Source organism: Peromyscus eremicus, chromosome 23 (assembly GCF_949786415.1).
Source record: "Peromyscus eremicus chromosome 23, PerEre_H2_v1, whole genome shotgun sequence".
Taxonomy (NCBI): Eukaryota; Metazoa; Chordata; class Mammalia; order Rodentia; family Cricetidae; genus Peromyscus; species Peromyscus eremicus.
Window position 1 is genome coordinate 11,240,320 of NC_081438.1, and position 26,553 is coordinate 11,266,872.

Genomic DNA, 26,553 nt, shown 5'->3' on the forward strand with positions numbered 1-26,553 from the left:
ATAGTATATTTCTTTAATATTCTGCCTGATGCTTCATATGCTGTGGGGAAGTTAAATGTGAGTCTAGTCATCAGTCTCAGGGAGGGACCTTTCCCATTAGCTTTTATTAATAAAAGAGTCACAATTAGGTCATAAATAAACAGGCAAATTACTAACCCCATGATTGAGGTTTGAGAGAAACACTTGTTAAGCTCAGTTGGATGCACAGCCAAGTTCCACAGCACCACACAACTGCTCTCTGCTCTCACCGGTATCCTGCCCACCCCCCGGAAAGAGAGGCAGGCCGCTAGTGACGGGAGATGTAGCGAACTCTACACAGGAGCTTAGCTTTCCATAAAGCGGGGAGAAGACTCAACAAAACAGCAGACTAGCACAGAGCCTAAGAAAGGCATGAAACCAGGGTGACTGTGTGCTGTAAAGTGTCCCCAACAATGGACGGGGCAAAGCCTGCCCTGGGCTTGCACTTCGGCCTGTAGTCTGTTTCCCTAAGGATCACGAATCTACAGAACTCCTCACGAGTGCACCTGCCTCAGTCCCAGCACAGGAAAACAATGCTTATGTTCATGAACCCCCAGGAAACACCCTAGAAATAATGCTGACCACTTCTGAGCCACTGACGGCCACCAGCTCAGTAAGAACAGAGCTGATGACAGCTGACATTTTCTCACCCCAGTTTTGCCATAAGAAAGGCGCCGACTGCGATGACAGAGGCGACCCGGGGCATCACTCAGGCCACCCATCAGAGTGGGAAGCCTTCTTACTAGGTAAGACTCTTAAGTGTGGCTTTCCAGAAACCCCAATACCATGTGCTAGACGACTTTTTCCCCAAAATATAAAATCCTATGTTTCTAATTTAAAAGGCTCAGCAGTGAGGGGACCATGTGTCCAGTCTGCTCAATGGCGTCACTCTGTGCCTGGGAAGCCGATGTCCACACACTGGCCCCTCTGGCCCTGTGCCCTCCAACTTGCTCATGAACCAACTCTGCAACTTTCATTCCCACTATTTCAAATCCACACCTCCAATATCACACCTTCACAGACACTGCACCTGCCTCCAACACACCAAGTGCCCTCTCCTGAGACCCTGCAACCACCACACGTGACAGATCCGGGAGACCTGGGGACTCCTAGGAATCTGTTCCCTTACTGGTGTGACAACGGGCTGGCTTCTAGGAGGGGAACCCGGAGGAAACCACTTTGCCGTGCTGAACACAGTGGGCTAGGAACGGGTCTTCTGCTCCGGGATCTTGAGCTGCAGGCAGAGACGTTAACTCAGTAGATCAGCTGGACAGCCAATCTCTGTGTGCTGGTGAGAGACGTTGTCCCCAATGTCCAGAGTCTAGATATTACCACCATCCCCAACATGGTTCATTGTGACAATGTGCTAAAGAGAATAGGGTTCGGGATCCTGGCTGTGAACGCTGAACTGATCTCGTCACAGGTTTGTGAGAAGACTGTAGCCTCCGCGTTCCCCCGATGAGGGAGCACGGCCAGGCCACGCTGTGCTCTGAAGCAATGAGTCCAGTGGAGAAGGGGCAAGGATCAGCACACGTGCTCTGAGAAAATGGTGGCCTCTCTGCTCCCGGACTACCTCGGGCTGTCCGGGAATGGGAGGCCTCAGAAAGGAGCGATCGCAGGGCAGGGTCCAGTCCTTCCTTTCAGAACCGAAGCCAAAAGAATGTGAGTGGAGGTGTGCCAGCGTTCGGTCATGAGCGTCAATCCGGATGCTTTCGCTGAAACCGGCTCTCGACAACACCACACAGGCAGAGGGGGCGTCTCTGGAGAAGGCACTTACGGCAGCACATTAGCAAATCCTGCTGCTTGGTTAGAGCACAAGGGGCTGACTGGAGCTGACGGGAGTTCTGGCCAGGACTGCCGCTCTTCGTACTCAGCCAAGGCCCGATGAAGCATCACCTTCACCCATCTGTGGCGCTTCGGGAACGAGCTTCCATCCGTCCCCAAACACACCCACCCTTACCACGCCAGGTCTTCGGGTGAGGATGGTGCAAGACGTGTGTGCGGTGCCAGAAAAACTGGCCCAGAAGCTTCTAAAATGCGCACTGTACATTTCCCATCCGACCCACCGTTTACACCAGCTACTATAAGCAGCCCGGGCTCTTGCTAACTACAGCCACTTGCTTCCATGGCATGGACGGGGGCCGTCTGACAGACTGGTGGCCCCAGAGCATGGCACCTCCACTACACACCTCAAGCTCAGTCTGATTCCCTCACAGGCAGCCACAGAAGAAGACACGGTCATTCCAGGCCTGAATCTGAGGAAGGCCTGACTACTTCTGCCATTAAGCCCTGGGGGGCACAGAAAGGCCCAGCCACCCTGCCAGTGAGAGGCTACACAGACACCAGGAGAAGCAACCTGGAAGACACACTGAGACAGAAGCTCAGTGTCTCGGCCTTCCAACTTCCCAAGTGAGCCCCACAGGACAGTAGGCGTCATGCAAGCCCAGATAGGACTGAAGAAAGGGGGCGGGGCGGGTCAGTCAGGAACAAGTGAGGACCAAATGCCGCTCACTCACTCATCCAGGGGTCTTACTAACACAAGATGATGATTCCAGTGCAAAGACAACATGATCACTTTTCCCAAAACAACTTCTCTGTCCACACCTGAAGCCAAGGGGTCATCTTCAGAGGAAAGACTTCTCAGTCGCCAATTCCCACGGCCTTTCAGCCATGACTTTTTATACCAACTCTCATCACTGGCTGAATGATCATTTCACTACCAAAGTGAACTGTCCTTCACTGGGTCAGTCTGTGTTGAATGTGCCCCAACATATCATCATCTTCAGGGAGCGCAGAGAATCCCGATGCCGTGGTGGTGACAGGTGGGACGCTAAGGAATGGTTGGGTCTTAAGGGCGGACTCATGCGGTCATCATCGATTTGCTGTAAAATCGAGGCCAGCCCTCCTGCTCTCCCACTGGGTGTGGCACCGCCAGAGGCCCTCACCAGTGCAACCCTACAGCCTGGCCTCCCGGTCCCTGGAACTAAACAGTGAGTCTCTGATGATAAGCGACCCTAAGCAACCCCTGGCCAGTCGGTATAAGATGAGCAGTGGTTTACAGACTGCTGGCTTCTTGGGGGAGGCTGTTCCTGAATTTCCCCAAATCCTTTCTTCTTACAAGGGGCCCATGATTCCCCAAAGAGAGAGGGGGGAAAAAAATCAGATCAGTTAAGGTCATAAAAAGAAACAAAATCCTGCCCATAACTAGAATTTGAGTCCCATAATGTGTAAAATGCAGAGCACAATTTAGCTGTTTCCACAATTCAAAACCAATTCTCTGAAAACAGCACTGTTGACATCGCAGAGCGATTTCCCCTTATCTGAGGAAGGGAGGTGACATTTAGACTCAAGACTCGTGCTCTTCAAATGGTTCCAAACTTCGCTTCTCAAAAAGCAGTCAGTCAACCCGGGCGGGCGAGCTTCTGAACACGTGGGTCCTGGAAACTTTCTCGTCTATTCTTGACATTTTTAGGGAAGGGGTGAAAGTTCGCATCTGAGGAAGAGAGAAGTTGCAACTTTTAGGGAGCACATATCTACAAGCAGGAAAGTGTCACACTCTCTGGAGAGTGCTGGCCACTGGAACTAGGTGTCACACACACATGCTAGACAAACGCTCTCTGCTGAACTACACTGTCGCGACAGGAATTTTATCATGTAACACCATACTGTGTGTTTCTAATGTACCACAAAAGCCTGCGTCACGCGTATGGATCAACCATGGTGACTGACAAAGAGGCCCCTCACAGGGAAATGACCCAATCAAAAGCCAGGGGAGCCCAGGACCCCATGCCCTCAGAGGCATGGCTGCTCCCGATGCCAAGAGAGCAGGGTAGCAGGGCCTACGCCACTCAAGGCCAGTTCTACGTGCAGAACAGTGATGGCTGCTCTTCACCACTGCCAACTGTCTGCTGTTAAGTGCCAGCCCCAGCCCCATGCACAGTTATCTGATCGGATTCTAATGCTCAGTGAGCTCCAAACCAAACCCAGCCTGGAGAAGGGCAAGGCCAGAGAAGAGAGGCTGGTTTGCAAAGCTCAATCACAGTACGTTTTGCTCTGGCAGACACAAATCACTGGCCTATCTAGGAACGCTGTGCATCACAGTCCCAGACGGCGCTGTGGTGTTTAGATACCTGCGTGCCGCCACCGGTGGGCCTCATCTGAAGCTCCTCTGCTGCTGCATGAGGCCCACGTTCTCGTAGACCCGAGCGCTGTCCTCCCTCATTCTGCAGAGGAAGAAGAAGACGCCTGAACTCCTGCCATGTCCCATCAGGCCCAGCTCTGTCTCCAAACGGCCATCAGACAGACATGCGCAGCATCATTATCAAGTTGGAAAAGCAGCAGGGGCCTTGAGTTCTGTGCCTTCTGAGTATGGATGGGGGGGGGAGGCTGCTTGGAGGATAATAAAGGAGTTGGGTCACGTGTACACAAGACAGGAACTGTGGCCACTTCCAGCAGAACAGGTGAAGGCAGGCTCCAGTCACCCTGAGAGCCTTAGGGGAAGAACTAAAGCATCAGAGGGCCAGCCTCCTTCTGTGAAAAAGGGTACCAGAGGAGTCTGTGTGGGCCAGCAGGACAGCTCTGGGCAGCCCCAGGGCCAGGATCTGAGCTGTGCCTCCTATGTGGGGACAACGCGAAGGGCAAGGCAGAGTGGCCCTGTCAGGCTCAGGAGAGCTTCGTGGGAGAGGTGCGGGCTCCCCAGCAAGTGACTGCGGCTGGTGGTCTAAAACCCCAGCACCCCCAGGCGGCCTGCTGGGAAGAGGGGTACAGGGGGAGGGAAGGTGACTCAGAAGAGAACACCGTTCCACAGGATTTCGTTTCTGTTTAACAGAAAGAGTGTAAACACAGGCCTCTATCTGCTCTCGGAGCTGTGCAGAGCCAACAGTAAAGTCAGTGGGGCTTTAAAAGCCCACAGCAGAAGCAAACAAGCCAGATTCCAGGGGAAAGAGAAGGTAAATGTTATGGCGGACAGTGAGTTGGCCGTATAGACCTCGCAGCTGCTAGCCACATGACCAGGCTAACCAAGGCTGTCCTTGTTTTATTTTATGTGTTTTATTTTAAATCAGGAACTGGCAAAGCCCTTCTGGAAAGAACCATGTGTGTGTTATGCTTTGGGGTTTTCCTTTCCCAGGCCATGGTGCATGAGGGGCAGAGGGGTGTGGTGTGAGGGATGTGGCTAAGCCCTGATGGACACTGAGCACTGCAGTCACAGGAGGTCACAGCAGATGTCAGTCCTCGCTGAGCCAACAGCCTGAAACTGTCACTGAAGCTGCAGGGACCTGGGTCTCCTAGGAGGTGAATGTGGGTTCTGTCCGAGTCCTGCTCTCATGGAGTCTTGAATGGCAGGCCACAGAGCACCAGTACGGAAGACTTCACCCCAGAATGGCCTCAAGAGTTTTTTTGCCTTCAAGAAAGTTGTAAGCATCAGCCCGGGGCTCCAGGTTCAAGACTGTTTCCCTAACAGACACAGCGGGGGCTCTGTAGAGATGGGTGCAGCACACTGCTGGTGAGGTACTCAGAACCCTGAGACCTCCCCAGCTGCTGATACTAGCGAGTCTTTGCAGTCTTGGGTGCAGTGAAAAAACTGCAAGAGTCAGGAACGACTTTCCTTTTCTATCCCCAGCTCAGTGCTACTTGGAGTCTGACTGACAGGGCACGGGTCCTTCAGCACTCCACTCCTGAGTGTCTCTAGTTCATCTCACAGGCTAGAAATGTCACACAGCTTCCTGTCACAGATGTACTATTAAAGTACCTCCCAAATTCCCAAACTATCAAGATGACATCAAGCTGAATGTCTCTGGAGGAAAAGCTTTCCCAAGATCTGAGCGCTTCCATAAGAGGAACTCTCCCAGTTGCAAGGTCAGAGGTCACCGTGCTCTTAAGGCTCTGGCTGTAGTTATCAGGGCAAGCTGTCATGGGAGCTGAACAAGGTGCTTGAATTGCAGCTATGTGACAGCTGTTCCTTGAAAACACAGCTGTCCTCACCACTGCTGGACACTGCTTTCTGACTGCATTTGGTGTATGGAAAGAGCTTCGAGCTTTCCCTTCCGGTTCACTGACCACCAAGGAAAATGAGCCCTTCCTGTGTGTCCCTAAGCTGCCCATTACTTCTTTTCCAGCATGCCTATTCATAACTGCCCGTCATTTCCTACTGGGATGGCGGCCCTTTTGTTTTTTTTATAAGAACTCCTTTAAAAAGCAAAGCTAGGCCTGTGGGCTCTTGCTTTCTGACCCTTGGTTTAAAAACCCTGACTAGGCCAGGCAGTGGTGGTGCACGCCTTTAATCCCAGCACTCAAGAGACAGAGGCAGGCAGATCTCTGTGAGTTCGAGGACAGCCTGGTCTACAGAGTGAGACAGCCAAGGCTACACACAGAGAAATCTTGTCTCGAAAAAAAAAAAAGAAAGAAAAGAAAAGAAAACCTGACTGGCAGGAAGATTGGCAGACCATAGTCATGTCCACAGATGAATAGAGAATTTATTCTTACTTGTCAAGGAGTAACAACACATTTTAAGGGCCAGCACCTTGCATTGAAATAATGTCCCCTGCAAAAGGAAAATTAGATTTCCCTAGAGAACCCTGACCTGACAGGCTTAGGGCCACACAGAGTCTGGAAAGCCCAGCACCTGCCTACTGTTTAGAAACCTTTAGACATTGTCCACACAGTCAACCACCCCCATGGCACTATCAATGGGCAGCAAACATCTGCTGTTAGCTTTTACCAGAGCTACGTTGCCACATCACTACTTACTCTGCACAGGGTGGTGTTGGGGTGCAAGGTGGCAGGGGGCTCTGATCGCCACTTGTCTGGTCCACCAGGGAATACTTAATATTGGTATATTCATGTCCTTTCCTCTTGCTTTTCTGAAAGTTGGAAAAATACAGGTAAGAAGGTCTGTGAGTATGTGTCCTAAAAGAATACAAGAACAAAAAGCTATTTTATCAAAGGAAAAGAGATGGACAGGCCAAAATCTTAAGAACATTGACATGCTGATCAGACCGTCAGCAACGTGTCTCCTCCTCGACCCAGCCCCCTCCAGAGGGATGCTCTGGGACCAGAGTCCCCCAGAGCTCCTGGAGCTGCAGGAACACAGAAACTGCCCCCTGAGCCAGGCCAGAGGCCCTGCTCCTAAGCACAGAGTTCCTGCTGCCCTTGCACGGAGCTCTAATCACTTCGGGTGTGTGCCCACTCCACCACGTTCAGTAGACACTAAGAAAGGGATTCACTCCGGAAGGATTCACTCCAAGTAGAAATGCATGCAGGGATGGAAGGCACAATAATGCACTTTATTCCTTTAGCACTGAGGATGTCACCCAGAGCCCTTGCACATGGTTGGGTGTGTGCCCTGCCACTGAGACACTCCCCCAACCCTGCAGCCTACCTCCTAAAACACATCAGAAAAGATCACAGCACCTTCAAATTTATTTTGACTCTAATGATGTGGGGAGGCAAGGAAACCAACAAAGAAAATCAACAGGAATGTAAGCTCATCTCAGGATGTCTTTGTACGTATGTGTGATGTGTGAGGGCCCACACATTCCACACACATGGAGAAAGCAGAAGACAAGCCCGTGGAGTCAGCGTCTCCTTCTGCCACGGCACTGAGGACTTAGGTCGTCAGGTCTGCACAGCAGGTGCTTTTACCCGCTGCACCACCCCACTGGCCGGTCACCTTTTCTCATATTCACTGCAGACTGCCATTTCTCAAAGCGGAATCCGTCACGAGAGCAGCAGCACCGCCCTGACCTTAGTACTGCTAGGAAGGCAGGGCGGCCATACTGAAGACTGGCATACACCTGGGAACCGCCATCAGCTGCTTAGAGAGGTTAAACCGGGAGGCTGGAGACAAAATTACCAGTAAGTGCTTCCTACCTGGCTGTACAAGGCCCTGGGCTTGACCCCCTGGCATTGGAGGAAAGAAAAGATGCCAATGATTCTCAAGAGTGAAAGTGGCACTAACTAGCTAATCTTTAGAGAAAATGAAAAAGCATGCATCGGATGAGCATCTGTATGTGTGTCTCACTGGGAAACCCTTGCGCTGGAGCCTAAGAACTGGACGGGGTGGCTGGAACATGACGCTCTTTATAAATGCCCAAGGGAACAAAGGAACAGGATACGTCCATACAGCGAAACAGTGTGCAGGAGAGGATGGTGTGCAAACAGGTTCATCTAAAATGCTCAGTGGAAACACAAGCTAAGCAACAGTAAGACACCGGTCCCGCTGGCCAACAACTGAACTAGTGAACAATGGTCTCTGCAGTTTCGAGATGTTCATGTCTGTGTTTCATTTATGTATGTACGTGTGTGTCTGTGTGCATGCCACACGTGTTCAAGTGCCCTTGGAAGCCAGAAGAGGGCGCTGGACTCCCTGAGCTGGAGTTACAGGCTGTTGCTATAACTGCCAACTTGGGTGACAGGAACTGAACTCAGGAACTCTGGAAGGGCTCAGAGTGGCTGGACCTCCTCTCCAGACCATGTACTTGCACTTTAAACAAGGAAGTCACTTTGGGAACAAAGACGTAGCCCAGTTGGTGAGTGCCTGCCTGCCCAGCATAGGTGCCCTGGCTCCCATCCCCAGCAGCACATTAACCACTCATGATCTCAGCACTAGGAAGGTAGAGCTCAGGGAGGATCAGAAGTTCAAGTTCATCCTCAACTTCACAGTGAGTGGGAAGCAAGTCTGGGCTAAATGGGACCTTGTCTCTACATAAACAAACAAGTAAATACAGCATAGAGCTTGGGGTTGCTCTGGGATTCCAGGGTGGAGACAGGTGATGGGGTGGAGATGTCAAAGAGAAACTCAGCTGCACTGTCTCTACATCACCAGATGGAGACTGACAGGAGCCCAGCAGACCCACAGCTACTCAGGAGCAGAGGTCTAGCACACAGACCATCGAGCACAGCACACCAACCTGCAGATCACAGGGCCGTGCTCCACCACAGAGGCTGGGCCAAAGGAAGGAGGCAGCTGACACCTGACACAAGCTACTCACACTGCAACACACTCCTCAGGAAGGAGTGCTGGGCCCAGGAGCTCAGGTGACCCCCAGTCTCTGTAGGGAGACACCACAGCACAGGCCTACATTCTGCAGGGCCATTGCTAGTGTCCCCAGCCTCCTCTGGGCTAAGGCAAAGGAGGTGAGGGGAGCATTATCAACTTCATACAGTCACCCTCTATATCTGTGGCTCCTACAGATTCAACCGTGAATCAAGAATATCCATAGACAATGCTGAGCATGCGCAGACTTTTCCCACATTCAAGGCCTGCCTGGGCTACATGAAGGCTGTGGGAGGACTAAGCAGGTTCTCTGCAAAGCTAAGCCCTCACAAAAGGAATGTGAGAATCGGCAGACCTCATGTCTAAGTCTCCTTGGATGTTGATTGACGGCTGCACTGTGTCAGGAGTGGCAATGACCACTGAGCACCACACATGGATGTGCTCCCAGAGCAAAGGCAACAAAGCATTCTGGGACAACAAATCCAGTCAAGGAGGTGGCTTCTCGGTGACCACTCTCCCTTCACTCTGAGGGAATGAGCCAAAGGAGGGTGAGAACACACCCTGGGACAGAAAAAAAAGCCACAGTGTCTGTGCTGAGCGTGGCTGTGTGCACACATGATCACAGCACTTGGGAGGAGGAGGCAGGAGGAACAGGACTCTAACCTAGTCTCTGGGCTGGAGAGACATTGCGGCAGGTAAGGGCTCACTGCTCCTGCAGAGGACCAGAATTCAAGTCCCAACACCCTCCTCAGATAGATCACACCTGCCTGTAACTCCAGCTCCAGGAGGTCTGACACCTCTGACCTTCACAGGCACCTGCATGTATGTGTACACACCTACACACACAGAATTATAAAGAAAATATAACTATTTTAGAAGAAAGAAAGAGACCTTGTCTAAAATCTTATCTCTGACACTGGAGACTGGAAGGGGGGGGGGGCGCTCCACCCCATCAAAGCTTCCCGACTACGTACGTACGTGCTGCCCAGAGGATCTGCAGAACTTTCTCACCGTGCATGACAGTGATGTCACTCCCACTGACAGCAGCCACCCATTTTCTCCTTACTCAGAACCTTCCTGAAGCCAAAACCAACTGTCTCTGCAGGAAGTGGCCAGCGTTTTCTAGGGAGGGATAACTGACCTGGTAGGGCAGGACTGTCTGGATGGACAGTGAGAGCAGCCCGAGAAGCTCGTCTTCCAGCCATTTAGGAAGACCATCCAGATAAGCCAGATGGGCCTGTCTTAGCGCTGTGGCTGCCCCAGGGGGAGGAGGGGTTCTGTTTTACTTCCAGATGAGGGGAGGCTCTGTGTTCCCAGTACCTAGGAAACCCCCAGACCAGGGCTACATGACTGCAATTCATCTATGGTCAACTGATGCTCGGGGAGAAAGGCTAAAACCATCGGCAGTGAAGCGTCTTCCATGGGGAGTCACTCTGACCTTTCCTAAACTCTAAAGGCAAGCTGCCTCCCAGCCAAGAGCAGGATGGGAGGGCAGGTGCCCCTGGCTGGGACACAGAACCATGACTCCTTCCACACCCTATCAAGGAATCTCACTATTCTGATTCTCCCCATTCAGCCTCCCACCCTGAACAAACCATCATCAGTTATGTCTCCAAGTACCCAAGCCTGGTGTCCACCGTCCCACAGGAGGCAGGGTCCTCTCTTAAATAAGGCCATCTTATGCCACTCCTCTGCTTCCGACTGCCCAATGGCTTCCACAGAATAGTGTGCAGCCTTCCCAGTGCCCTGCTCCAGCCTGAATGGAAAGGTGCCCACAGCTTCATGCGTTTGAGCACCCCCCCACCCCCCCACCCCCCGCGCGCAGCTGGTGATGCTGTTTGGGAAGCTGACAGAACCTTTGACATGTGACCAGCAGGTAGAAGTAGGGCCCCAGGTGCTCTACTTCTGGTCTTGTCCCTGTTTCCCCATCCACTAAGATGTGACCAAGTTATGTCACAAGCTTCCAGTCATGGAAAGGAGGAAGGGAGGGAAGGAAGGAGGGAGGCAGACAGGCAAAGGATGAAGCCCTTGTGTGTGCGCGCATGCATGCATGCACACACACACACACACACACACACACACACACACACACACACACACACACACACACAATGGAACAGCGTTCAGCTTAAGGCGGCAACCCATCTGCAACAACACAGGTGAACCTGGAGGTCCTCAAGCTGAGTGAGAGGTTGCCAGACACAGAAAGCCAAGAACTCCATGGGTCCTGACAGACTCCTAGAAACTGTGATTGGAGTGAGGGGGGCGGTGTGAGGGGTGCTCAGAGACTGGGGGGGGGGGGGGAGACACTGGTCACAGGTGCAGATCCTCAGACGTAACATGTAGGTGCTGGAGGCCTCATGCTCAGCACTAGACTGGCCAAGGTAGAGCAAACCTGAACTCTGACAAGAGTAGATGCCAATGTCTCAGCACACACAGAAAGAAGTGGGCTGCAGGGTGCTGGGCACAAGGATCCACCTGACCATGGCGATCATTCCAGTGTTTCCGCACACCAAAACAAAGGAGATAATTGAAGAAATAGCAAGTGTCATTTGTCAAATGCTATGCTAATGTTTTTAGGCAAGAATTACTGGGGCTGGAGAGACCGCTCAGTGGTTAAGAACACTAGCTGCTCTTCCAGAGGACCCAGATTCAACTCCCAGAAACCACATGGCAGCTCACAACTGTCTGTAACGCCAGTTCCAGGAGACACAACGCCCTTATACAGACATACATGCAGGCAAAACACCAAGGCACATAAAAATTAATTCATTCAGTCATTCATTAAAAAAAAAAAGACCAGGTGGTGGATCTCTGTGATTTGAGGCCAGCCTGGTCTACAAATCAAGTTCCAAGACAGCCAGAGCTACAGAGAAACCTTGTCTCGACAAACAAACAAAAAATACATACACATATATGTATATATGTATGTATCAATGTATAACTAGTAGGCAAAAAAAAGTACAGTGAGAACTAGGCTGCTTCCAGACTCAAACATCCCCCCCCCCCATGGTGGACATCAGTCCAAAGCTTAGGCCATGCTGATTAAGTACTATGCCGCTGAGCAACGTCCTCAGTTGAGTGTGTCCAAATCTTTTATTCCCCAAGTGGGATGTATATGTATGAGTCTCAGTGTGTGTCTGTGTGTACTTGTATCTGTGTGTGTGTGTGCGCGTGTGCACTCATGCGCACATGCACGTGACTCCTGTAATAACTCGCAAGTGAAGAAACCTGTTACCTTCAAGGAGCAAAGCTAACCTGATCGTCTTAAATCAACTCAGCAATGGGCACAACACAGAATGGCTGGAGTCTCAGGAGAGGGAACAACTGGCAGCTTCCCAACTGTGGAGGGCAGAGTGACAGCGTGACAGAGAAACCGCTCTCATGAAAGACAAGCAAAGAAACATGACAGCCACACACATGGTGTGACCCTGACCGCAGGGGGGACAGCTTGTAAAGTCTGAATGTGGTGTGTGAGTTGTTTTACCCTTCTGGGAGGGTGTGTATGTGCAGGTGTGCGTGTGCACATGCACGTGAGACCAGGTGCCTGAGGAGGTCAGAACTGGAGGGAAAGGGTTGGATCTCCTGGAGCCAAAGTTAACTACAGTTTGAAGCCTCCAGACATGGGTGCTCTACACAAGCAGTGCATGTCCTTAATCTTTGAGCTACTTAATCTTCCAGGCCGTATTTTTGGTTTCTTGCTTGGTTTTGGTTTTATCAAGAGAAAGACTAATGTAGCCCAGGCTAGGCTGGGATTTTCAGCCTTCCTGCCTTAGCCCCCAAGTGCTTGAGTTACAGAAGTGTGTGGCTGCCCCTGGTATGCTTGTGTGTGGTACTGGGATGGACCCCAGAATCCTGGTGGGTGCTCCCACACTGGGCTAAGCCCCAGGTGACCTGAGGTTACAGAGAGCTTTCTATGCCTGTCTGCTTCTCAGCTTGGTAACTGAACCATTACTAGGTAACAGAGTGTCCTTATTTTTTTTGAAAATACATACTAACACATTAGAAGCAAAGAGGTATAAATACATGTAACTTCTAAACATTCCCTTTTTAAATATTACATACATTTAAAAGTTTAAAGAGAATGATTGCTTGTGTTAACATCTTAACATTCAGATAAGTTGAGTAAAGGAAATACCATACACTGCTTTTGCAAATAAAGTACTTACTACTATAAACGGAAAATTTTAAAAACAACCTCTCCACCAAACCACAGAGACAAGAAGCCTGTTATACATAGACACTCATGACTGTCCCCTACGCTCTGTCCCCGACACCCCCATCTGTATTCTTTCCTGCTGGCAAGTATGTGTATTCTGCCTCTGTCTCTGTCTCTCTCTCTCTCTCCCCTTCCTTTCCCACGGCTCTCCACCCAACTGTCCCTTTCTTGTTTTCATTTAACCTTCTTTAGCAAATTCTTTCACTCCCAAAGGGCCTTAACTCATCCTAAATTGAAAAATGACTACATTTCGAAACAATTCATTATCCTGAATTAGTTTTGTCCTGTTGCTTAATTCAAGGATCTGCTTGACCTGAGAGGGAGCCATGGCAGTGGGTGAGATTGCAAAGTTCTCCTGCAGAGAGAAGTGCAGCTCCCCCTCAGCAATGCTGGGCAGCGCAAGAACCCATCCTGCTCCAAGGGATCTGAGGGTCCATGCGCACCTGTACTAACATGCACAGACCAATACATGGACACAGGCTCCCACGTACTAAAATTAAACTTAAAAATAAGTGGGGGGGGGGGGCGCGGTGGTTCTTTGTGTATCGGTGGTTTCTTTTTCATCGTTGTGTTGTTACTTTTGCAACCAAGTCTCATACAGCTCACACTGACCAGGAACTCAATAATACATAGCCAAAGACAACCTTCAATTTCTGATCCACCTGTTTCTACCTCTCAATTCTAACACAAATCCAAATCCAAGTGAAACAGAGAACTCCTGGCAAGATGACAGGATGCTCCTGAGTTGTTCCTGACCAGACTTAGCAACCATGGTGCCACCTCTTTAAATTTATTCTCTGAGCATCTCTTTTTAAACTATTAATGGCCCCAATTAAATGTAACTGGAAGACATGTATAAAAGAACTCCAGAGTAACCATCTACATTAGAGGTCTGGGGGTGCAGATCGGTGGTGGAGTGCTAGCCTACTGTGCATGAAGCCCTGGGTTTGCTTACGTTGAATTCAGATTTAAAACACTGAAGTTCAGGAAAGGTGGCTGTCAATCAATCACATGACCTCACATACGTATGCACACTTCTCATGTGTGCACAATGAACCACCTGACACAGGTGTCTGGGTGAGTACCTAAGCTCAGGAAGGGACACTTCCCTCTGGCTCCCAAGGCTGAAGATGTGGTTCTGTTGCTCCAGGCCAGGTATAGTGGCACACACCTTCATCCAGCACTTGGGAGACAGAGGCAGCAGCACCTCTATGAGTTCAAGGCCAGCCTGGTTTACATAGTGAGTTTCAGGCCAGCCAGGACTACACAGTGAGACGGTCTTTAAAAAAAATAATAAAGCTACCCATTAAGAGACAGCCTGCCACACTGTGACCTGCACCGAGTCCCCTTCTCCTGGGCTTTCTGAACGGCAACAGCAGTAAAAAGGACAAATGTGGCTGGTGTTCAGACACCACCCATCTGCTGCAACACAATGGGGTTCAGGAGGGGAATAAGCAAAGCGCCCCAAAAGAACAGCTCTCCTCATCTCCCTCGGCTCAGCGCATCCTAATTAACTCCGCTTTGTGTCTGTTATGAATAGCCTCACATGGAAAGGCTCCAACTGCACACTCTTCATTATGCACAGCTTATTAAAATTGAAATTCACTGTTTCAATGCAGCCAAATTAGTGGCTCAAACTGCCATGCTCTATTAAGAACAAGGCATTCATTTTACAAGACGGAATCAGGATAGACCAGCCTAGATCAAAGCTGAAGCAGGCTGGAAACTGTAGGCCCTGAGTTCTAAGCCTGGCATGTTAAAGTGACTTTCTTTCTGTATGGCAGAGCGCTGACTGTCAGCTCATGATGATGGCACCACACTTCCCTGAGCTAGGAGGCAAAGGATGACTATAGCTTCCAGAGAGACTACTGGGGTGGGAAGGTTAACCTTTTCCAGATAAAGAGCCGGTGCTCTGCCTCTAAGAGCACAAGTCCAGGCAGCCTGGACTGGAGCTGAGCCCATGTGCCAGCCCCTTGTTCCACACCTGCTCCTCCTCAATCCTGCGCTGCAGCGTCTCGATGTAATGCTGGACGGCCATGTAGATGAACCTGTACTGTGCTTCTGTCTGGACCATCCCTGACCTCTGGGACCGAACCATCTGAATGGTTTTAGGAACATCGATGTCGCAGTCCACACCTGCAAAGCAAAGACCCTGAAGCTGCAGGAGTGCTGAGGCCAGGCTGAGCTGCTGGGCACCCACTCTCCACAGCAGCAAGGGGCACAGAGCTAGTCCTTCCCAAACCACGAGCCATGGGGGATGCCCAGGACTCCTGAGCCAATGCTCAGGACAATGCCAGGAGCTGCTAGGACAAAGTGCCACCCCACCCCACAGGCAGGGAATGAGTGGCTGGGGGCCTCATGACACGGGTAACAGAAGGCACGGTGATGGGGCCAGAACTCTAGAACACTGTTTTATAGTAACAGCTGAACAGGAGAACTCACTGGAAGTGAATCTCATCATATTTAAATGACCATCTCTTTCTCCTGTGAATTCTCTCTCCCAGGCTCTTTTCCCTGGCACTCTCCTTTTACAAACTAGAAACAGGAAGTGCAGCTTCTTGTCCTCCAGATGACCTACCTTTCTCTCTAATGATGTCAATAAGGATATCAATCACGATGAATGTTCCTGTCCGGCCGATTCCAGCACTGTGGGGAGAAGAATAAATAGCAGGGATGCTGGAGTCACTGTGGGGGTTTCACACTAAGAACCAAGCTATTAATGTCCACAGGCTCTGCTCTGTGGGTCTAGAAGATGCTGGATCCCTAAGGTGTCAGATCCCTCTGTTCCTGATATGGGCCTTGCTTCCTCATCCATGGAATGGGGGGATGACAATATCTCTTGGGGGTTTGCCATGAGGTTCACACTGCTGAGCAATACATGACAGCTTTACATCTTTTCTCTACTCCCAAGTTTAATGCAACTTTTACTTGAAAACAGTTGGACATATTAAGGCTCTTCTGAGCAGAGAAACTTGCCCACAGACTCGTGGCTTCCTGTCTTAAAAGGCCACAGCAGACATTCAAAGGAAGAAATGTGTGTTCCTTTCTTTCTTAAATAGCCATCTAGCTGCAAAACCTACATTAATGGTGGTTTAAAAACAAATAACAACAAAAAAGAACTGAACAGGCCAGCACTTGGGAGGCAGAGGCAGGGGAGTCACTGCAAGTCTAAGGCCAACCTGGCCTACATAGTGAGATCCTATCACAAAACAACAATAACAAAAACAAACCACTGAATAATGAAAGCTTCACTCATTTCTAGATTGGTTCAACGTGTGAGTGAGAGTTTAGGAAACCTAATCACGAAGCCCACACCCTCTACCGTGGTGACCCTGGAGCAGCCTCCACAGAGTCCCACACGGGAAGTGACTGGGTGCTGGACAAGCAGAGTGCTGGGAAGGGTGGGTCACATCTCCAAAGAGAACAGACCCGCACAGCCGAGTTTAAAGAAAGCAAGCTGGGTTGTCACCTGCAGTGAACCACGACAGGGCCTGCATCCACGATGCTCTCCTGCTTGTGGTGGACCTCCTCCAGGAAGTCCAGCACACCTCCAGGGTCACTGGGCACGCCATGGTCCGGCCAGGTCCGAAAGTGGTACTGCCAGACGGTTCTCTCTGTATTTCCCTGGAGTAGAGCCAAGAAAAGCCAGAACAGAATTAAATAAATCAAGGGTTGAGGAATCATGGCCTCTAAGCTTTCCTAGCACCTTCGAGAATGGAAAGCCCAGAATCTCTGGCTCCCAGGAGCATTCTCCAAGAGCTAATGGGCCAGCCTGGAGGCAGCGTCTGCCTATCAGGCGATCTAAGACATCCAGCATGGCAACTTGTTCTCTATTAACCGTAGCCAAAACGCAGCTCTGAGTCACCAGAACAGACCATGTTCCCCTTCTTCCTCAGTCAGGTGGCACTCAACTCCAGAGGCAGCTGAGGTCCCTGAGGATGGCAGCCTGGCCAACTCTGGCTCCTCTCAAGCATTTGCTCCACTGTCCTCTCCTATTGTCGCCCTTGGTGGCTCACACAGGCACTCACGCCCATGACAGCACTGTCCCAGCTGGAAGATGGGCTCTGTGAATGGGACGGTAAGACCTGGGCTCAAATCCCAGGCGGCCCCTCCTGGAGAGTCACCGTTGTAAAACCCTCAAATCCACTGCAAAGAGATCTCTCCCACCCAGGGATTAAAGGAGCCGAACAAAGCTTCTCCCAGCAAGCAGGAAGTAACTGGGGACTGAGGACATCCTGGCTCTTCTGAGTGACAATGGCCAGGGACAAACAGAGGCACCAGGACCATGGGACCACAGAAAAAGGAAAGGAAGAAGAGAGGGAGGGAGGGACAGAGGAAGGGAAAGACAGAAGGACAGAGGGAGGGAGGCTACAATAGCGACCAACACTGGTGAATTTTCTCGCATCCAGGACTCTTGCCGTGATTAAAAACTCTCTTGTGTGCTCCACCCATTTAATTTGCCGATGTCATGGAAAACTATCCTTGTCGTTACTAAGTGACCTGAAACTCAGATAGCTCCGTGGGTCACAGAGAGGCCAGCAAGAGAAACGGAACATGCTCAGCCTCACTGTGCAGCAACACCCCTTCTAGGCCAGGGCATTTTCTGTACATCAGTGCTGTACAAGCAGGTGATCTGTCATCATCAAGGCAGGAGCCAGGGGGGTCCATGTCAGCCTGCAGGTCAGGGTAAAAGCACACGTGTGCCAACATCTCCCAGATCTCCCTCTCAAAACCTCCTGGTAAGCAGGATGGAGCAAGACCTGCGGCATTGTCTCAGTACCCAGAGACAAGTCACACCTTTCAAAGGAGTGGGGGAGAGGAGTGGGCAAGACAAATGGCTTCTCACTAACACCAAGGGAAAGAGACCGCCTGCTACCCAGAAACCCTCACAAGCCTGGCAGTTCATCACGAAACCTCACAAGAGGGCTGGCAAGGCAGCTCAGTGGCCGAAGGCACCTGCCACCAAACCTGACAATCCAAGTTCAACCCTCAGAATCCTCGAGGTAGAGGAGAACCAACCCCTCACAGCTGTCCTCCGACCTCCACAGGTGTGCCATGATGAACACACCTCCTGTAGCATGTACACACCCTTCGACATGAAGCAGATCCCTTTCTGCTCATCATCAGCCCTAGGCTCTGTTCCTCCTGCCCTCCTAGCACCACAGCGCAAACAGCCCACCCACAATGCACTGGGTCACTGCCCTCTGCCCAGCTTCCCTGATACCTGCACTTCCATGGCTCAAAGGCACTTGCACAGGATCCCTGCTGCTCCTCCTGCAGCCCACCCTGCAAGTCTGGACTGTGGGTCATCCTATGCTCACCACCAAACCCATCATTGTCCTCTACAAGGACCCCAAGCCAGCCCTCTGCTGTCCAGCCCCCTGCACCACCCCAGCCAAGCCCCACGATCTCACCACCCTAGGCAGCAGCCTCCAATTGGTCCTAAGCTCTACCGCAATGGCCTCAGCCCCTCCAGTTCAACAGGGTAGAGGGTAAGCGCCAGCTCCGGCTGCCTACATCACTAGGGTAAATACCAACTCTTTCCTGGCCCATCTCAATACACTGTGTTGTTTGACTTGGCCCTAACTGCACTCTTAGCGACATATTGGGGCACGTGATTCCTGGGCTCGAAGTATTCTAGACAGTGGAGTATAACTTGAGGGAGGGGGACAATACCTGTGTTACTCCCCAGCTGTCTCCAGCAAGCAGCACAGTGCTAGGAACCAATGTACGGACTCATAACTGTCCAGACACCTGATGGACACGCCTAGTCAAAGGCTCAGCTCAGTGCATCCGGAAGAAAGTGGATGTCCACACAGCAGCTCTGCTTCTGGCTTTTCTCACAGTTGACACAACAGACTCAAAGTTCTAAGACACCTTTGGTCTCTCTTTCCCTTCAACAGCCAAACTGTCCCGATGCCCTGCAGATACCTCCCAGGGGCCTGACACTGCTTCTCTTCCAGTCCGTTCCCAACAAAAGGCATAAGCAGAGCAGGAAAACCCACTGCTGGAGACATGGAGAGCTGGCCAAAGGCCTAGACTAACACAAAATTTGTCTCCTAGTAGGCCTCCTGGCTAGTAGTCACATCCCCCCTGTCCCAATCCAAGGGCTGCAGAGTCCTCCCCGCACTCAGCTTTCCATCTGTTCAATGGGCACAAGAACTGAGACAAGCTCCATGTGGTGACTAAAGCTCAAAGCTCTTAACAGAGTATCTTCAAACCACATGGTAGAAGAAGAACCAATCCCCATCCCTTGTCCTGTAACGCCTACGCTCATGCATGCACATATAAAAATAAAGAAATACACTTGAATATGCAGGAGCCAGGTATTGTGGGGCACATCTTTAATTTCAGCACACAGGAGACAGAGGCGGGTGGATTTCTGTGAGTTCGAGAGGAGCCTGGTCTATATTGCAAGTTCCAGGCCAGCTAGGGCTACACAGTGAGACCCTGTCTCAAAATAAGTAAATAAACAAAATAAAATAAAATAAAAATACTCAGCCAGTCTGGTGGCACACACCTTTAATCCCAGCACTAGGAAGGCAGAGGCAGGAGGATATCTGTGACTTTGAGGTTAACCTGTCTCTGCAGCCAGTTCTAGGCCATCCAGGGATACAGAGTGAGACCCTGTCTCAAAATGATAATAATGAACATAAATCAATAAGCTAAATATTTTTTTAAATAATTCTTTCCAATGTGGCCTAACCCAAGAGTATTTCCTCAACACCCCCCCCCCCCTTCTCCCGCCCTATATCCCACTTTCCTGCAGTCAGGACTTCAGTATGTGGCTCAAGGAACACCTGTGCCCAGAAGGCACACTCGGAGAGAGGCCCACCGCCACTCCAGCTGGGGAAGCCACACTGAGCACATCCGCCTGAAGCATGGCTATCTGTGTCAGGGCTTCTTGCTGTGCTTAGATGGAATCCACGCGGACAAGAGTGGTTTCCTCCGTCCTGGAGTCCCCAAAGACATCAAATTAAGCCCTTCTAAATACGAAATAAAAAGGACTCCAAACCAAACCCTGTTTTGTTTTGGAACCAGCCACTCCACGAGCAATCCCGAGCCACAGGCCATGACAGACAGCTGACAAAAGCAGGCGGTGGTGGTGCACACCTTCAATCCCAGCGCTCGGGAGGCAGAGGCAGGCGGATCTCTGTGAGTTCGAGGCCATCCTGGGCTACAGAGCGGGTTCCTGGATAGCTGGGGCTACACAGAGAAACCCTGTCTGGAGAAAAACAGAGAGCTGCCACACTGACCGTGATCACAGACAGGTGCTCCTGCTCCCTCTGCTTTCATGCATGGCTCCTGCACTCGACATCTCAGCAAGCGTCACCCTCAGGCACCCTCCCCTACCCACCCTGCCTCATGTACCAGTCACTTTTTTTTTCCAAATAAGGTTTCTCTGTGTAGCCCTGGCTGTCCCGGCCACCACCGCCTGGCTTACCAGTCACTCTAGAACACATCACAGGAGCTGAAGGCCAGTGGCTGGTAGTCACATTCACCTACATCTCTCCAGGCTCCATGAGAGCAGGACCTGTGCCTGTCTTGGTCACTAGGCACAGCAGTGTTGAACTGGGCCCAGCACCTATGAGGCACCCACTACGGCCATCCAATCAGTGAGTGACAGGACACAGGACAAAGGTTGAGTGCGGACATGGGCGCCACAAATGACTGTGAGCCACAGAAAGCCACAGTCTCTAGAATACGACAATATACTTACTTGTCCGACCTTGGAGAGCTTGAGTTCTCTTAAGGTATAATCATGAGCGGCACTTTCTTTGACGTTCCTAACACGCATGACCCCATATTCTTTGAGCGCATACTCATCAGGCCAGTACTTGACGCACTTACTCTGGAAGGGACCAGTAGAGAGCCTGTTAATGTCCAAACCCTGAACGAAGCCCAAACAGCAGTGAACAACTGTCCAGTCCTGCTCCAGACACCAGCAAGGAGAGGAGCCTACCTCCTCCTCTAGGTTGCCAAGAACAGAAAGGAGCAATTCAAATAAGCAAAGCAGGCCAAAGGGGAGGAGGAGAGCAGATGCAGCACATCAGCCTGATCCCCCATCCCCCATCCCCCATCCCCCATCCCCCACCCCCTCCCTGCCAAAGCAGAGTCAACACCTGCTTATTCAGCGCTGAGTATGAAAGAAGCAAAGTGGGAGGAACCAGCCATGGAAGACTGTTCCCTGGCAAGCAGAATTTCCAACCCCAGCACTGACCAGTCATTCTGAGGGGAAAGCCAGGCTGCTGACACTGTCCCATCACTGCTTTCTCTGTATGTGGACTCATCTTAAACCAGCCACACACACACCAGCTTCCCAGAACTGAGAACACAGTCTGCAACAGCCACTGGCTTCAAGAACAGGTGGGACAAGCACACTCCATTGTTACTTCCGGCACTTGGGAGGCAGAGGCAGGTGGGTCTCTGTGAGCCTGGGGCCAATCTGGTCTACATAGCAAGTTCCACGCCAACTAGAACTGCATAGGGGGACCCTGACCCGATGGACTGAAAGCTGAGTGTGCACACTTGCAGCCCCAGAAGGCAGAGACAGAATACTTCACCTTGAAGGCCAGCCTGGTCTACATAGCAAACACCAGCCCAATGAGAACTATATAGCAAGACCCAGTCTCAAAAAGAACAAACAGCCAAGAACAACAAAAACAGAGCAGGCAGTTGAGAAAGGTAACACTGATGTACAGGAAAGAGGTCTTGTCTAGCTGAGGGATGAGCCTGCATCTACCAGGTGATGAGGCTGGGGCAGAGAGCACATCTTCCGTTTCTCTCTTTCTGGCAGCAGTTACCCACGACACTCACTTTCTAAAACCAACACCACCAACATCAGCAAGGGAAATCTGCACCGAGGACTACGAACACCGGGCAGCTGCAGGTGATGAGAAACAGGAGCACAGCTAGCTACAGAACTCTGTGATTAATGCAGAGAGGACCCCGAGGCAGGAGAGGCTGATGGAAGGGTGTGGTCTCTTACTCTAAATCCAACTGTGCATCTGTGTTTGACAGGTCTGATAGGATTCTATCATCCCCAATGGAATGGTGCTGGTTTTTGGACAATCAATTCAGAGGACTGCACTAATCACTACAGAGAACACAAAATCATCATGACTTGAAGATGAACATTTTAGCTGACTCTCAACACTTGCAAGCTGCTGCCCTCTACCCAGTTTTCCGAGTGTTGCAGAGGAGCTGTGCAGGAGAGGTGTCCCAGTCTGGCTTTCTTTTTTCTTTTTTCTTTTTTTTTTTTTTTTTTTTTTTTTTTTGTTTTTCGAGACAGGGTTTCTCTGTGTAGCTTTGCGCCTTTCCTGGAACTCACTTTGTAGACCAGGCTGGCCTCGAACTCACAGAGATCCGCCTGGCTCTGCCTCCCAAGTACTGAGATTAAAGGCGTGCGCCACCACCGCCCGGCCCCAGTCCGGCTTTCTGTCTGTGCAGTGGGAACACAGGCTGTGCACACTCCCAGGTGAATGGAAGACTGGGTCAAGGATGTGAGGACTAGAGCGGAGCATCGGGCCCATCTCTGCCCGATCTGCCTGCTCTGGAGTTTCCAACCGCACATCTAATAGTGGCTGACCTGATTCCTTGGCTACAGGCCCAAGGTGACCTCTTACACCTCCACCGAGCAGGAGCCAGGACTGGGAGAAGCTGTAGCTGCCCAGGAACTCAGGACACCTGACATCACTGCTGAAAGCACGCAGAAGCGCACCACCCAGAACCCTGCACAGTCACGTGCTCCTCAGCTGCCAGGCTCAACTCCCAAGAGCCCATCTGTCTCGGGTTAGCTTCTACACAGGATTGTAAAATTGTACGCAATCTTTATATAAACCAATAAAGGATATCCAAACAAAAACTCTAGCCACAACACAAATAAAAACCAAGACACTTCCATATTAAAAACCTATAAATTGATTTCACTTTGAGATGATGCAAAGATAGCACATTCTTCCAAGGAGATGCCTGCTTTCCTGGAGGTGTGGCACACCGAGTTCTAGGAACCCACAGCATCCTAAGAACATGGGGCGCTCAGCTCAAGGCTATGAGGCTGGGGAGTGGGGTGGGGTATGACAGTTCTAGAGGGTGGCTAGGTGGCTGATGCAAAGTAACACATATACACAGAGGCCCAACAACTCTTGACATCTAATCCAGACAAACATAGGCCACAGTCTGCGAAGAAGTGAAGGAAAAGAACAAGACTGTTCAGCTGAGCAAAACCACACCACAGCAGCTAGAGGATCGGTTTGTCCATAGCACAAAACACAGGGCTACAGGCCAAATGTGTACTAACAGTGAAAGACACTACCTATCCAATCAAGCACCACCAAGAAGCAAAATGGAGCTACTGTGGGAAGGCACAGCTGGGGGTGGAGCCCAGCGCAGAAGAACCACACATCCAAATACTTCAAGAACATTTTATCAGGTGCTGGGGACAATGGGAGCACACTGGCTGAGCACACACAGAGCAAAGGGCTGAGTGTGTGTGTGTGTGTGTGTGTGTGTGTGTGTGTGTGGCGGAGGGGGGAGTGGTATCAGAAAAGATGACAGTGCATACCTTCCCTCTCTCCACCTCCTTTGTGGTCATGACAATGACTCGAGAGTTCTCCTGGAACACCATCCTCCAGAAATCATTCACCGTGTTCTGCAGGCAGCCCTGAGTGGCAATGTAACTCTTTTTGGGCTTTGAATTGTTGCACTTGGTTTCAAATTCAGGCTAGAAATTAGGAAGAAAAGCCTCAAACATTTGAAAGATGGTGTCACGGGCACACAAAGACACTAGCGACATATGACAGAAAACACAGTGCGAATCAAGCTTACCATGATGATGTTCGCGTTGATGTAATCAGAAACAGGCTCGTTGGGATCCCCATCGTGCAGGACGACCCTGGTGTGATCAACTGAGGAGAAAAAGATGACAGCCAGTCAGCCCAGAGCTCCAGTACCAGCCAGGCAGCCTCCAGCCAGCCAGTCTAAGGGAAGTAAGTCCTTCACAAGATCAACTGGAAAGTGACAAGACGTGCCCCGGCGAGGCAGGCATCGGGTGCTGAGAACCTTCTACTTCATTGTTGTAACTTCTTATCAGTCTATACAAGGTTTCCTGTTTGGGTTTGGTAGTAAAGGTGGGGATTGAACCCAGGGCCTGGAGCATGCCAGGCAAACACTGTGCCACTGAGCTATATGCCCAGCTGGTTTTTATTTTTAAAAAGAAGATTAAAGTACCAACAATGATGTCTAAGATCTTCAAGGTCATCTACGGAAAGAGAAGTGGGTCAGAGCAGAGACAAAACCAGGCCGCACACAAGCTGGCTGCTGCTGAAGCCAGTCAACAGGTACGCTCAGCTTCTGCTTGTTAATCTATTTCAAATGCTCCATAATAAAAGGCAGAGTGAAGAGGCAGAGTGCAAAACAGTATCTGTAAGACCGGATTCATGTAGTTGTCCTCATCTGTACAAAAATACATTATTGGTATAAAAATCTGAGTGCTGTACAAAAAACATATTTTACGATAGGAATCAGCAACAGGGCTCATAGGGACGCTGCAGGCCTGGAATCTACTCAGAAGGATGAAACAGGAGAATCATAAGTTCAAAGCCTGCCTTACCAACATTAAAGAAAAAGGTTCAGTGGAAACATCTGATTGGATCATTAATCAACACAGCAGCAGGCAGGTCATTTGAGAAATGGTAAGCAACCGCTTCCTTCAGCTTTTCTATAGCTGCCCTTTACAGAGAGAAGCAGCAGAGCTCTAGGAGGAGAAAACTTAGAAACAAAATGAGGCTCCTCCAGGCCACCAGAACCCCTCCCTCCACAGCTCCACGCACCTCTCTGCAAACTCCTGTTTGCTTTTCCCATGAGAGCAACGCCTCCTCCCCTCCCATCGTCACCTCCAGTCAGATAGCCACGTGGAACACACACACACACACACACACACACACACACACACTTATAAGAACTCATGAGCTGGGCAGTGGTAGCACATGCCTTTAATCCCAGCACTCGGGAGGCAGAGCCAGGCAGATCTCTGTGAGTTCGAGGCCAGCCTGAGCTACAGAGTGAGTTCCAGGGCGGCCACCAAAGCTACACAGAGAAACCCTGTCTCGAAAAACCACACACAAAAAAAAAGAAAAAAAGAAAGAAAAAAAACTTATGAGGCAGCTTTGACCAGCTGAACTGTGAAGGTAATGCTTTCCAATTCTGCTCCAGCAGTCCAGCAGAACCCCTCCACACCCAGGGGCACACATCTACAGAAAGCTCTGTCTCTAAGTGAACCAGGTAGACACACCATCAATTTGTGCATCAGATTTGGCTTTCTTTTCTCTTCTTTTAGATAAAGGATGTACTTATACTGACGTTCTAAATGTTCTCTTTCCCCCATGAAGGCCTGCACAGACCACCCTGCAGATCTTGCATCATCAAAAGATGCCAAGAACACTGCTTTGGGGGCCTGAGTGACTGCTTCTCCCACTGGCAACCTTGCTAAACGAGCTCGTGAGACGAGGAAAGTAAGAATGCCTCCCTTCCTGCACGTGGTGCACACAGACATCCAAGCAAAACACACATGCACATAAAACAAGATGGGGGGAGAAAAGAACACCTGCTTCAGCTGGGCCTTCGGGTGCACGACTGTGGTCCCAAATATTTAAGAGGTAGAGGCAGGAGCAGAGCAAATTCAAGATCTGCCTGAGCTACCGAGTAAGTTCAAGACCAGCCTGGGCAAACTAGTAAGACCCTCTCTCAAAATAAAAGGAAAAAGGAGGGCTGGGTGTTTAAGTTCAGTCTCTATGTTCTTGCCATTCAAGCATGAAGACCCGAGTTTGATCCTCGGAACCCACTTTTAAAAACTGGGCATTGTCAGCACTCAGGAGGCAGAGGCAGGTGGATCTCTGTGAGGTTGAGGCCAGCCTGGTCTACAAAGTGAGTTCCAGGACAGCCAGGGCTACAAAGAGAAACCCTGTTTTAGAAATAAAGAATAAAACAAAAACAACAATAAAATAACAACAACAAAAAGCTGGGCATTAACAGCATATGCTTCTAAGCCCAGCCTAGCAAAAGTGCAGACAGGCAGATCCCTGGGCTCTCTGACCAGCAACCCTAGCCTAACAGTGGAGCTCCTGGTCAATGAGAGACTGTCTCAAAAGGAAAGAAAATAGCACCCAAGGACCAACACCCAAGGTCATCCTCTAACTCCACACACATGCACATGTACCCAACACAAGTATACACGAACACAGAGGTGTACAAATGCGCGTGCACACACACACACACACACACACACACACGAATGAATGTACAAAGAGGGCTGGGGTTGGTC

The 26,553-nt window shown here is 50.6% G+C and overlaps 1 protein-coding gene across 2 annotated transcripts in view; it reads right to left on the reverse strand.

The window, feature by feature from the left end:
- Positions 1–648: 648 nt before the first annotated feature.
- Positions 649–26,553, reverse strand: part of Ptpn11 (protein tyrosine phosphatase non-receptor type 11) — a 65,155-nt gene continuing 39,250 nt past the window's right edge. The window contains exons 8-16 of one of the 2 annotated variants that reach the window (XM_059248898.1): positions 24,060–24,139; positions 23,797–23,955; positions 20,952–21,084; positions 16,702–16,867; positions 15,811–15,878; positions 15,217–15,368; positions 6,766–6,878; positions 4,149–4,241; positions 649–3,511 (exon numbers count right to left, since the gene is read on the reverse strand). In XM_059248898.1, the coding sequence (XP_059104881.1) occupies positions 4,172–4,241; positions 6,766–6,878; positions 15,217–15,368; positions 15,811–15,878; positions 16,702–16,867; positions 20,952–21,084; positions 23,797–23,955; positions 24,060–24,139 (941 nt within the window). In that variant the 3' untranslated portion in view covers positions 649–3,511; positions 4,149–4,171. The remainder of the gene's footprint in view (positions 3,512–4,148; positions 4,242–6,765; positions 6,879–15,216; positions 15,369–15,810; positions 15,879–16,701; positions 16,868–20,951; positions 21,085–23,796; positions 23,956–24,059; positions 24,140–26,553) is intronic. The other variant, XM_059248899.1, reaches the window with a different exon arrangement.